General features: G+C 38.5%; 1 protein-coding gene and 1 long non-coding RNA gene across 4 annotated transcripts in view; one reads left to right on the plus strand and one right to left on the minus strand.

Annotated features, from left to right (window-relative positions):
• pde1cb (phosphodiesterase 1C, calmodulin-dependent b) overlaps positions 1–13,231 on the minus strand; it is a 115,292-nt gene that overhangs the window by 87,646 nt on the left and 14,415 nt on the right. For all 3 annotated transcript variants that reach the window (XM_074651675.1, XM_074651676.1, XM_074651677.1), the window contains exons 2-3: positions 3,757–3,807; positions 2,502–2,667 (exon numbers count right to left, since the gene is read on the minus strand). In XM_074651675.1, coding sequence (XP_074507776.1) covers positions 2,502–2,667; positions 3,757–3,807 — 217 coding nt within the window. The remainder of the gene's footprint in view (positions 1–2,501; positions 2,668–3,756; positions 3,808–13,231) is intronic.
• The window catches only part of LOC141777463 (uncharacterized), a 234,776-nt gene that overhangs the window by 65,663 nt on the left and 155,882 nt on the right, over positions 1–13,231 (plus strand). The window lies entirely within an intron of this gene.

The raw sequence follows: 13,231 nt of genomic DNA on the forward strand, positions 1-13,231 counted from the left end.
TGACAACCGTTAAAACGCAGAATGGAGACTATTTAAAAAGCATTTACATGTCAAGATGAAGTCACTGGTAAGTAGCATCTTATCACACATCAATTGCAATTGGTGAAGTGAGGTGATGGGCACACAAATTATATTAAGTAAAACATTAAAGTTATAACTTGTATCTACAGCAAAGCAACACTGCATAAACAACATAAGTAGGCTACAAGTGATAAATTGTGAGTGACTGTGGACTTTGAGGTAAACAATGACACAACAGTCTGCTACACACAAAGCCATTCAAAAAAATCTACGCTTTCATCTTCTGTGTGAAAACCCCATACAGCCCATTCTGTAGCTACTAGCAAGTGCTTTAAAATGCATAAGGCACCCCTAATGAGCAGAAACAGCAGCATGACACCAGCCGCACAGATGAGTCAGCGTGTGTTTGTACACTAATGGCTGCATATTGTTTTCTGTCCCTCACTGTGTGCCTAAGCATTCATTCGATTGTGTTGTAGCAGCAACCGTAATCCTGAAACAATTTCTACAGCTGCTATGTATCAGAAGTGTTAGGAATGCAACTCAGCTGATCTGGAAATAGATGGAAAAAAGGCTAAAAAGATAATCAAGTAGCTTTGTAAAGTGGAAAACTGCAACCACATAAATGAGCCAAAAAAACAAACTGACTGTTGTCATATTGAAATAGGCCTCTGCTGACTTTTACCTTCATTCAGCCCCAGTTAATGACTGCTGTCCATTAACTCACTCACTCCCATCCTGCCTGCTACACTTCATGTGATCCCTCTCCGTTCTCCAATAAAATCTAATTATCATCACCTGGAGGATAGCAGCCAGCTCTGGCCTCCGAGGTGACACGCTGGTTACATAATTTTATGGATTACTGCTGGTTCCTCGGCCATTTAATCACCTTGTGCCATAATCTTGCCATCTGTCATTCAGTCGTAGATCCCCGCTATTCCCTGTGGATTTGACCTCTATTAACCACTGTTGGCCTGGCCGAAGACTTCCCGTGACCTTAGTGGGATCTCTCAGACAAAGATGTAAGGAAGAAGATGGCTGTGTAAATCATATGGAATGGATGCAACAAAACAAAACAAAAAAAGGCAAACTAAGCTCTTTTCTAGAGGCCATTTGTTCCTAAATGACTATTTCACCAGTCAAATTACTTTAATAAACACAAAATTGGCAAGGAGGGGTATTTATTTTTGACATATTTTACTGTTATTTAAACTGTTAGTGCTACTGAAATTAATCATTCCCTTGCAGGCCAAAAGACAAATTGTTCAGCCTCAGCCAAAGATTTAGCAGCGTTTGGCTTGTGCTTGGCATTTGTTCCCCACCGTGATTAAAGCTTAATATAGGCCTATGACACTGAAATAAGTCACTGTCTCTACGGACAAATGAACTGTTTCCTCTATGGAAGGTGAGAGTGCTTTTAGCCGCCCTGTGCTGACTATGTTTTTCTTTAAAATCTAGGCTGCAGCTTTTAAATGAAGGAACAGGCTGAGTCCAGTCAAGTGGAAAATCACTTTCTCCCTGTCACCATGTACTGTGGAAAAAAAATAAAAAGGGCCTGCGTTCTGGGGAGAAGACTATGGCAGAGAACAACAGTGCTGTAATTTGAGATAGCATGGAGAAGCACCAGAGAAGAAGCATGTGTTACTGCAGCGAGTAAGAAAACGAGACAATAGTCAAACAGGATTTCCGCAATCTCACACCAAACACTCCATAAATTACAAATCTCTGTGAATGCTTGCTACGCAAACATGTAGCGGTCCCTTCCAAATCGGCTCACCATAACTCCTTGTCTGTTTTGCATACAATCAAGAGCTTGTTATCGCTCACTAGGTGCATTTTTAGTATCCTCTTACAAATGCTCACTTCTCGCCACCTGCGGCATTTGTAACGGTCTCCGGAGCCATCAAGGTTAATTGGAATCAGGCGTTAAAAGACGTTCAATATTCTAAAAGTGACAACAAATTATGTTAATTGTGGTTTGAAGTCCTTGTTATCAAGGTGGAATCAATCTTGCCCACGTCCCTTGAGGTCAGCAGCCATACATAGCAATTAGCACCGTGTGTGTGTGTGTGTGTGTGTGTGGTGTGTGTGTGTGTGTGTGTGTGTGTGTGTGTGTGTGTGTGTGTGTGTGTGTGTGTGTGTGTGTGTGTATCAAGAATTTTAAATAGCAGAGAGAAGATTATCCTCTTCATAGAAAGCAAACAGAGGGCCTACTTCAAATGTCGTCAACTTAATATTCAAGTTCACATTAATCAGAGTCCGAAAATACCAAATGAATAGACAATGCAGAATGATGCCTCATCGTGTACGCTGCTTTGTTTCCTCCCGTATATGCTAAAAGGAATATCGACTGTATGCAAATTACACTTGTGTAAGATAATGATCTGGACATTGGCTGTCGATGTCCCACTGCAGCCTGACAGAGGATTTAATCCATGATAATTAACAAATAATAAAACAACAGCCTGACAGCAGCAAACCTGATGGCTGTTTTCTCTGTGGCATCTGGTTGATCTGCTGCAGGAAGCTCGTCGGCCAGGATCTCCTCAGGACTCCGTGGGTCATCCAGCGGGGCCTTCTGCTCTTTGCCTTTGATCCCCATCCCCGCCGTGATGGCGTTCCACAAAGCACTCTGGGACTTTGAGCCTGCAAAAAAATAAAAGCCTTAGTGGTGTTATAGTTATTTTGTATAGTGTCATGAATTAGACTTTTATTTGTTTACCAGGTGGTAGTCTGTATACACTATGTACCAAAAAGCTGAATTGTTAAATCTCCACTGAGTGGCTTTCAGGATCTCAGTAAAGGGAGTAAGAGAACTGTATGCCATCGTAATGCTGCCCCCATGTGGACGTATGTTGTCAATGCTAGTTTATCTTTGAAAGTAACACATTTACTACACAGTAGAAAAGTACTACTACTATTATTTCAGGTAGTACACTATTTATAATTATTTGTCATTATGCTGATGCAGGATTTATCAACCTTTATCAGCTCATAGACCATTTTTAAAATGCCAAATTTTCATTCAAGTCAGAAATTATTAAGATTTTAAGGTGTCATGTGAAGTAAATGAGTTAAACTTTTGTACTCTATTCTTAAAACAATAGAGCTTACCACCTGGAATATCACAATCAGAATGAGCTTTATTTGCCAAGTATATACATACAAGGAATTTGATCCTGGTTTTATGCATCTCTCTAAATGTACTACACAGAAATGGAAATAACAGCTAGCGACAAGGACAACAAAGCTGGACAAATACAGGACTGTTATCTACACAAGTGTATGGAATAAGTGTATATACAAATGTTATATACATTTATAAAGCACCAATAACCAACAATAAAATAAGAAAAAAAAATGTCTATATACAAATCAAGTGTTCTGTAAGTTGCAAACAATACAAATAGTGCAAAGAAACAAATAGTAAATGTATATACATGGACTGGATGATTACGTGAAGTTTGTACATGTAAAGAATATACTGAAAAGATAATAATGAATCATTTAAATACACCTAATATTAATATTAATCCAAACGTATTGATTCTTCTTCTCTTTTTTCTTTACATTTGATTGAAAACAAATGAGAGTCTCAGCAGCTAATATCTCATTAACTCAAGGTGAAATAAATGACCATTTAATACTTCTGGTCTGAAAGGTGTGGTGAATTGAAATGAATGAATTTAGTGAATTGACTAATAATTAAATATGACTAATAGAGAGAACACTCACGTGCAAAACTGGCCTGTGGTCTGTTGGAGCTCTCCCCATCTTCGTTTGCCACTGGAGGAAGAAAAAATAGATGGAAGAGAATTAAAATACTACAATAATATATTAATAATAATATAATACTACAAATACTAAAACATGTTTCTAATATCTGGAAATTGATATTCGTTCTATTTCGTTCTATTTGTTCTATTCATTTTCACATGTATAACAAATACAGTATGAGTATTCACAGTTCAATGTTATCTAATAAGAAAGGTCATTAGTTCAGACTGTTATGTGCATAATCACACAAACATATATATATATATATATACTACCTGCTGCACAATTAATTTTAATGAGCCTCTCCACATCCTGCCCTCACTGGCTTTGCCATTTCTTTCTTTTTATATGTACATTTCTATATCTATATTTTTATGTATTTTTGCTTATTGAGATTGAATAAAATGTATGGGGAATCTTGCATCTGCAGATGTGTAATACACACATAGTCAGGAAGGTCATTTACGGTTCCATTAAACCCTAGAATTGCCTTGAGTGACTGTGAAAGTACTATAATTGTCGCTGTTACTCCAGAGACTGCCGGCATCTCTGCCCACTAAACATTACACACTGTGTAGAGTTCACAGAGAAATATACACACATCTAGCAGCGGTGTTGAGCGCAAAAACAACTCATTAATGACTGATATGAGAGCAGAAAGACAAAACTATTAATTTAACAGGCCAAAAAGTGCAGTATGACAGTATTGTACAACACTAAATGCCTGAACAGGTGCATGCTTTCACTGCCACGGTCAGTGTTTGTCATTATGCTCCACATTTCACAGTGGTTGTTGAGACCAAAGATGCAGTTCCCCTATCAGCCACTAGATGCTGGCTCCATAAAACTCATTATGGACATTGAGAAAGTCGAGACAGAAACGTCCCTCTAACAACAAAAATGTCAATAAATGTTTTTCACAAACAGAAACTCTAAAAGTTAATCATGGTGGTACTTTTAAAAATGTTTGTTTCATTAAGAGAAGGGTTAAAACTAAAGGAGAAGAGTCAACCACAACTCTGCTATTATTGCTCAATGTTCGATTTTCCGGCTCAGGTTGTCTACATTTCAAAATTATCAATCAACCTAATTCTCCTCAGTAGACACAATGATTGTCTGTAAAATATATGAGTCACATTATAACTATCAGGTGTGCTAAGTGCCTTTCAGTTATTGTTTTTACCATATCAGTTACAGGTATATTTACATGATTAAAGAGTCATCATTGAGGCTTGTGAGAGGGTGATGAGACACCAGTTAGTTTTATCGTGCTCTGCAGAGTATGGGAACATTTCAATTTATTTAATGGCAATCATTTATTTGAACAACATTCAAATAATAATTAAAGATTTTATGCATTGCCCTTCACTTTTGGCACATTTTTGCAGCTTTTCCCGGGCTTAAAACTGGGAGATTAATCAAACAAGAATTCCAAAGAGGTCACAGGTTTTCGAGTTTTAACAAGAAATTATTCTACAGTATGTGAAGGCCCTGATCAGTTAATTACATTTCCGGCTTTAGTGTAATTGGCTGTACTCAGAAAACTCACAAGCCCATCAAAGTAAATGAAGGTGACTTCATTTTACAGCATTAATGTGCAGGTAAAGACAGAGACGGTTACCATCTCCTTGTAAAAAGCTTCACTTCACAAAGTACTGCAACTAATTACTACGACTCTTCTGAACAGTCAAGATAACGTGATGGAGTTCACATCATCACTGCTGTTTAAGCCAAGTGGCCAGGCTCCCATTCACAGAGTTATTGTGAATCTACGCTGAGGAACAGCTGCACAAGATGAGTAACATCGTGTAAAGACACGTCGGTATCATTTTAAACTAGGGCCGTCAATCAATTAAAATATTTAATCACAATTAATCGCATGATTGTTCATAGTTAATCGTGATTAATCACAAATGTATCACAAATAAATCACACATTTTTTATCCGTTAAAAATTTGTCAAGTATTTAATCAACATGGGAGTGGGCAAATATGTTTGCATTATGCAAATGTATGTATATATTTATTATTATATAATAATAATAATAAAATAATATAACCTGTATATAATTCCAGGAGTTTGATGGTTTCCTAGTTTGTGACAGAGAGCACTGCTACCGACCTCGCTGAGGCACTGACTCAGACTCTGACCCTCAGCCTGGCCACAGTTGGACTAAATCCAGGATTGAGATGAACATCTGCTCAAAGCTTAGTTTCACAACCTGTGGATGTTCAGGCTTATCCCAGACGGGTCATGTGACATTATTCTGGCTTTTGACGACCCTGAGAGTGACGCCAACCCTGAGGATCATACGAAAGTAAATGACCCTGGGTCATGATTTTCCAAAACCATTTTCTAATTGGCCTACCACAAACTCACAGTAGTCTTCAAATAAAGACTCAGTCATTGAATTTTATTAATTCTAGGTCGTCTTCATTCCTGAAAATTCTGTGACAAAATGTTTTAATATTCTGTTACTGTAGTTATCATCATGTACACTCTCCCAGCCACCTTCAATTCTCTGTATTTCTAGTTTTGTCCTTGTGATCTGGACTCTATTGTGTTCCATGCGGAGATTGCATTTTTCCCCATTTGTGTCCGAGACTGAACCTTTACAGGCAGCATAGGAGCAGATAAGAAAGACCTTCAGTTGAGGTTCTTCTATAGTCCTTTTCTATAACATCCCCGTCTGCAGTTCTACATTTATAATTCTAGTCTTACAATGGACATCTTATTGTGCTAAATTGTGTTGTGGAGGTGGGTTGACACTAATGGATAGCTATGCTGTTTGAAGACAAGCAAGTTTTAATGTGGGATAAGAGACTTAGAAAAAGGCCATTAACGATATTAAAGCTGCATGTGTATGTTTGTAGACCTCATTAAATCTCTCCCACTGGCGAAGCATATAGCCGCTTCATCATCTCCCTGTGATGAATATAAGCAATATTGTTTGATTTAGGCTTATAACGATAATCAGATTGTCCACAGATCTTCCACTTACAGTAAATGAAACAATCTGTAACTGTTGGAAGATGAACAACGTTAGATGGCAAAGTTAATGTTCCAAGTTTTGTCAAAGGCACAAATACTGTGAAACAAGATTGTACTACTGTCAATTGTACTGCTTTTTCTGTTGACTCTGATGAGGATGCCCTCAAACGGTTTTGTGTGAGGCTCAGCTTTTAAGTCTATGTCAGACGTGACATTGGGGGTCCCCACCTGTTTTTCCAACCCATTCTCACTCCCAACTTGTCACATACCGTTGCTTGGTCAGTGTCCCTCGGCGTCTGATACTGACGAATGAGGCACGCTTCAGCGTCTGTATGAGACGCACCAGGCTTTTTTTTAAAATTGTTTTAACGTTGTGAATCTGTGTGTGTGTGTCACACAAACTTGTCTAGTTTTATCAACTCAGAGCTTAGGATTCATGGTTTGTTACACCAACCTCTTGGAATACCCTCTGCTGTAGACAATACTGATGAAGACAAACCTGCAACTGCATCCAAAAACATTAATTACATAGATTTTAGAGCTGTTCTGATAAAAAATACCAGCATCGGAAATGCATCTAATACTGCCCAGAATTCGGGATCGGGTATCGGCGAGTACGCCAGTCTATGCACCGATCTGATACCATAATTATTTTAACCCAGAATTTGTTTTTACTTGTACTACCGGTTTATTTTATATTTCAATTTTTTTTATATTATTAATTTGTGTTCTTTGCAACTGTCAAAATGAATAATAAAAGAAAGTTCTATTGCATTCATTCTCTGGATGTATTTGTTCATGTTATACAAAGAGTTTAACCTGAGCCAGGCCATACAACAAAGTATAGTAATCACATACATACATGGTCAGTAGTAAACAGCTGTTAAATAAATGTTGCCCAATGTTAGTCTGTATACTAAAGGTGCACTCCACCAACTTTACACATAAAGGTCAGTTTACTACGAGGACAATCACTCAGCCTGTGAAAACAGTTTAATGTCTTCTGTGTTTTAACAAAAGACATTATACAACAGAGTTTGAAAGATGTGGACATTTAAGAGAAAGATGCAGTTGGCTGGATTATGGGAAATGTAGGATTCAGCCACAACAACAAAATGTTTTGAGCACATAAAAACAGCACCATGGGCTCACCATGGAAACAGACATACGTTTTCTTTCATGTGAATAAAGTCTGTGTGTGAATCTGAACTTCACCTCTGTGCCCACAGAAGTATGATTTTATCTCCTTCTGCTTTTAGCTGCTTTTTACTCCACGCAAAACAAGAGAGAGAAGCCACGAAACAGACGGAGAAAGTGGGAGCTGGCATTATAAACTCTGATGTAACTAACCTGTCTAAGGTTTAATATACCCTTACTTTACCCAGCATGGTGCTAGTACTAATTCATTTAAAATATATCAATTAAATTCACAGCAATCATTTTTATACTACAATATTTTTACAATCCAAGCATACATTGAGTCTAATATTTGGGGAAGAGGAGCATGAGACAAAACAAGACTTTCATATTTTAATCAGAGCTATTATACAATGTGTGTTCGGCAATCCATCATATATCATTTCACGAGTTTTACCTTGGTATATTTGATACATTTTGCTTTTCATATGCTGGTCTGCAATGACAGACAGATGTTGTGTTGTTGTGAAATCTGGACACCAGTACACTTGATCAACAGACTGTGACTACTGTTTGGTGCTGTATGTTTTAATTATATTGGGAATTGCTCATTTTCAGGTTCCTACTTGTATTTTGGGTTTCGACTAGAACATGGTTTACATGCTTTAATGTTCAAAAAATATTTTTTTCTCATACTGTCTGTCTTAATATACCTGTATTCACCCTCTATCAAAAACGCTGCGTTTTAGCGCCTGTCTCTTTAAGACCCCCTCCTGAAAAAGGCAGTTCTCAAGCCGTTGGTGGAGATACTCAGATGGGGGGAGGTATATTCTAATGAACATGCATGTGACATAGGAAAGGGAGAAATCTGAATGGCCTGTTGAATCACATGTTTTCTGATCTAGGCAGCCCACAAAAATGATCTTATTTCACAGTCTGTGGGTTGGTAGGCACTCCAGATACCTCAATGTGCCACGACTCCCAGGAAAGTAGTGAGTGGATTATCCTGGTGAAACAAAATAAGTTGATTGAATTGATTGTACATAAGTTGTAGCTCGGTTTGCAAAATTACAACAACAAATGCTAGTTACTGAAAACTAAATTACAAGTTGAGAATGTATGAATTATCAGCTCGTGAAAAATGGAGAAAAGGTCAGTGTTGATTGCTGTCATGCATCTAGGTTAACACCCTGTCAACAACTTATGGTGAGTGATATATTTCTCATTAAACTTAAGTAAATGTATCACCCTATACTCAATATAAAACACTGCTTCATTTAAAATATAAAAAGCTGGCTATATTTCCCATAACGCACACTGTGTCTATTTTACGAGAAGAGGGGAAATGGTTCAAATATCTATGAGCCATTACTGATTATTGATCGCTAATTGCTTGTTTAAGATGCACTCTGGTATACTTTGGAGGATAATAACCTATCATCAAGGTTTGTTTGAGACAAGCTTTTCATACAGGGTTATAAGATAGTCATCCATTTTTAGGAAAAATATACAAGAAAGTGTAGTTAATCTATGTTTTACACTTAGGCCTATTTCAGAAGTTTAGAAGAAAGGGCAGTCAAAGTTTCTTTAATGCATTGAAGCAATCGATCTTTTGAAGGTTGTAATGGCAGTTTTAAAGCTGGAGTGAAGATACTGGCATCACAAAAACTAGAAAACCTATGGAATCCATTGGTCAACCATGTCATACTAGCTTGTCGTGGATGAGGCTAAATAACGCTCTAAACTTTGGCGAATTTTGGCGAGGAAAAACCGTCATGGCCATTTTCAAAGGGGTCCCTTGACCTATGACCTCAAGATATGTGAATGAAAATGGGTTTTATGGGTACCTGCGTGTCTCCCCTTCACAGATGCAGTTTGGGGCAAGTCATAGTCAAGTCAGCACACTGACTCAGTGACTCAAACTGTCAGTGTGTCAGCACACTGACACACTGACAGTTTGCCATATTATGATTTGAGCATATTTTTTTTATGCTAAATGCAGTACCTGTGAGGGTTTCTGGACAATATTTGTCATTGTTTTGTGTTGATCATCGATTTCCAATAATAAATATACACATACATTTGCATAAAGCAAGCATATTTGCCCACTTCCATGTTGATAAGTCTCCCTTTAAGGTACATTTTGAACAGATAACAAATATGCGATTAATTAGCATTTAATCATGGACAATCATGCGATTAAATATTTCAATTGATTGACAGCCCTAGTAGAAAAATGTGTTGGGAAAATAACTACACAAATGTGTATTTGATTTATAAACTTACACTTCAGAAGTTTAGGGAGAAATTTAGAGAGAGACAGCCTGTACTACAAGATATTAAAAAGCTTTTAGTAAATACAACATTTGTTCCCAATAGAGCAATGTTCTGTTCAAAATTGCCATCAAGCAAACACTGTATTTGTCACGACAAAGACACAAATTAAGACATAAACTGAAGAATACACAATCTTCTTACGTAATTTTGCTCAAAGTACAAGATTAAAAAACACAAACACATACATGTACTGTACATGTGCACATAAAAAGCCTGAATGCTCCATACCCCCCACAGATGGGCTGAAAAGTTAAAATCTGTTTTCTCCACATGAGTCTTGTAACATCAACACAAACATGATGAAGTTAACAAGCCTAACACACCACTAAACACCAAACACTGGTTGGAATCTGAGCCGAGGCTGCCGGCTACAGTTGAGGCTCCGAGTTTAATAGAGGAGCAAACACAAGGTGTCCAGCCAGGCAATGAGCTACCAGCGCTTAGGAGTCACGCTTCAGAGGAGGTGATTGGCAAAATGCTGTGCAGACTGAATCCTAGGCCCAGTGAGCAATTGATTGTGACACTCGCAGGTTACCATGACAACTGCCATGCTTGTGGGTCGTATGCCGGTGATATAGGCCACGTGTGAGCAAGGCAGGTTTTTAGAGGTAACAGGATGTGGCCAAGCGAGCGGAAAATCCAAAGTCTATTTTGTGTGGGATCATAAAATCTTTTAGGGCTGCTTTTAATGCTTTTAAAAAGATATCTGGAAATTATTTGAATGCATCTCTCTTCCTGTTTTTGTGTCTTTTTTCGCCCACGATACTGAAACTTTCCCCTTCTTATCAGTATATTCATATTATACAGATAAGTTTAGGTGGGCAGTGTGTGCCATAGACTATATATAGTATTTCCTGTGGCTAATGCTACGCAACAACAACAGCACCGAACTCGTGGCCCACAGTTCAAACTAGGTGAAAGTTAATACAAAGCACTATGATTAAACTTGGATGCACCCAGTAAGTAAGTAGGCACTGATCAGACCAATATGGAGACGTTGGTTTGGCTGTCTTAAGTTAAACAGTGTAGAGCATTTAGGGAAATCTACTAGCAGAAATGGAGTACGATATTAATAAGTATGTTTTATTTTGTGTATAATCATCTCAAAATAAGAATCGTTGTGTTTTCGTTATTTTAGGATGAACCGTTTATATTTACATAAGGATCGGGTCCTCTTCAGGTTACACCGCCATGTTTCTACAGTAGCCCAGAACGGACAAACCAAACACTGGCTCTAGAGAGAGCTATTTGCGTTTTCACGTTTTCACATGAGCCACCGTAGTTCTCCTACACGCTTGCAATTTGCAAGCGCAAGATGCCGCCAGATCCTTTATATCATTATACCTATAAGCTGGGCATACATTGTACGATTTTAGCCAGTTTCTGGCCGCACGACTCATTTTAGAGTCTCACCGAATTTCAGCTTCGTCTGGCGCCGTTTGCCTTGCAGTGTACGGGGCGGACCATAGGACCGAAGACCGAGGACCGATTAACTCCTCCTGACCAGCAGTCGGTCAGTCAGATTATTTTCTGACATGTTAGAAATTTTGGTCGGCCGTCCACAGGCTCTTGCACAGTTGAAGCAGAGCCACGAGCCGATTCCCCAATGTCAGTGGATTTTTTGTGCATTTTTACAGTAACCAGAGCGTAGCTATCAAGATAACAATGTAGGCTGCAATAGATATAGTAAAACATATAGCTTACCGCCAATTCTCTCTGCAAAATGGACAAGCCATACTGTCTGGTCTTCCTCGTCACCTGGGAGTCCAGATACGCCAGCACCTCTTTTTTTTAGACGTTTCAGCAGGCAGGATGGCACAGATGATCAAGGCAGCATGTTTTGTGCCTTGTTAGCATTGTGATCCGCACAGACCTCTGCTCGCAAACAAACTTTACCTGCCTCGGAGCTTTCAAACGAATCTTTATTGACAACTGTCAACAGCCAGAACGGTCCTCAGGGGCCGACGCGTTGTGTTTTACACGTACAGTGTGAGCACTCAGGTCGTGGCTGATTATCGGACCGTACAGTGTGAGTACATAAATCATGAGCTTTGGCTTTACATGGCAAACGATCTACTCGTACAGTAGGAGTAGGAATTACACAACAACATTTCTAAAATCATGCATTGTAGGCCCAGCTTTAAAGTGCCTGACTTGACAGACATTACCAGAGCAGAATGTGCACCGTACCTGGTGTGCATGGCAATACAAATATAAACACTTCCTATTGTGTACATCAGCTTACATACGTCTTTCGCGAAAACAAGTATTGTCAACATTAAAGCAATGTCAAATATTTTTTTGAGGCACTTGGGGACATATATTATTAAAATATAAAGTTGTCGTGGTGAATGTGTCAGTAAACGGCTGCTTATTTCTACATCCAGCAGATATGGATTTTTATTTGGAGTGTCTTTGAAATATCTGGCTCTTCAGCCTCTAAATGCTATCTTCACCATTACATCATTTTAAGTTCACTGCTGTTTGGGATAGGTGGGTTGCGTGGGTGTATCAGAGCTTGCTTGCTGAAAACAGCTGCTACATCTGAAAACATGGTGCAGCTTTACCAGATTCCACAACGTGATAAATAATAATATAAATTTAATAATAAAAAAGCTCCTGATTGAATGCATGATTGAAATGTTATTCAATATTGAAGTTGACACTATCTGTGGGTAGACTACTAGATAGTGTGGTTTGAGACTTAAAAGCTTGTGGGATATCTCGACCTGGTGATGTCGCAGCAGGTGTTTACTGTCAGCTGTGGCAAAACCCCTGCTGGTACAAGACTGATTGGGGTGTGGCAAAAAGTGCAGCAACAGTTTTGTGCCTCATGTGATTCGGTGTTTTACTCATAGCCATATGTCCAAAAGCAAAATGCATGTTATTAGTTTTAACACTTTAAATGCCTTGTGACATAAGCACTGCTGTGTACACAACAAAGCTGTCAACCAACTTCTCCCAACAG

The sequence above is a fragment of the Sebastes fasciatus genome, chromosome 11 (genome assembly GCF_043250625.1).
Source record: "Sebastes fasciatus isolate fSebFas1 chromosome 11, fSebFas1.pri, whole genome shotgun sequence".
NCBI classification, from domain to species: Eukaryota; Metazoa; Chordata; class Actinopteri; order Perciformes; family Sebastidae; genus Sebastes; species Sebastes fasciatus.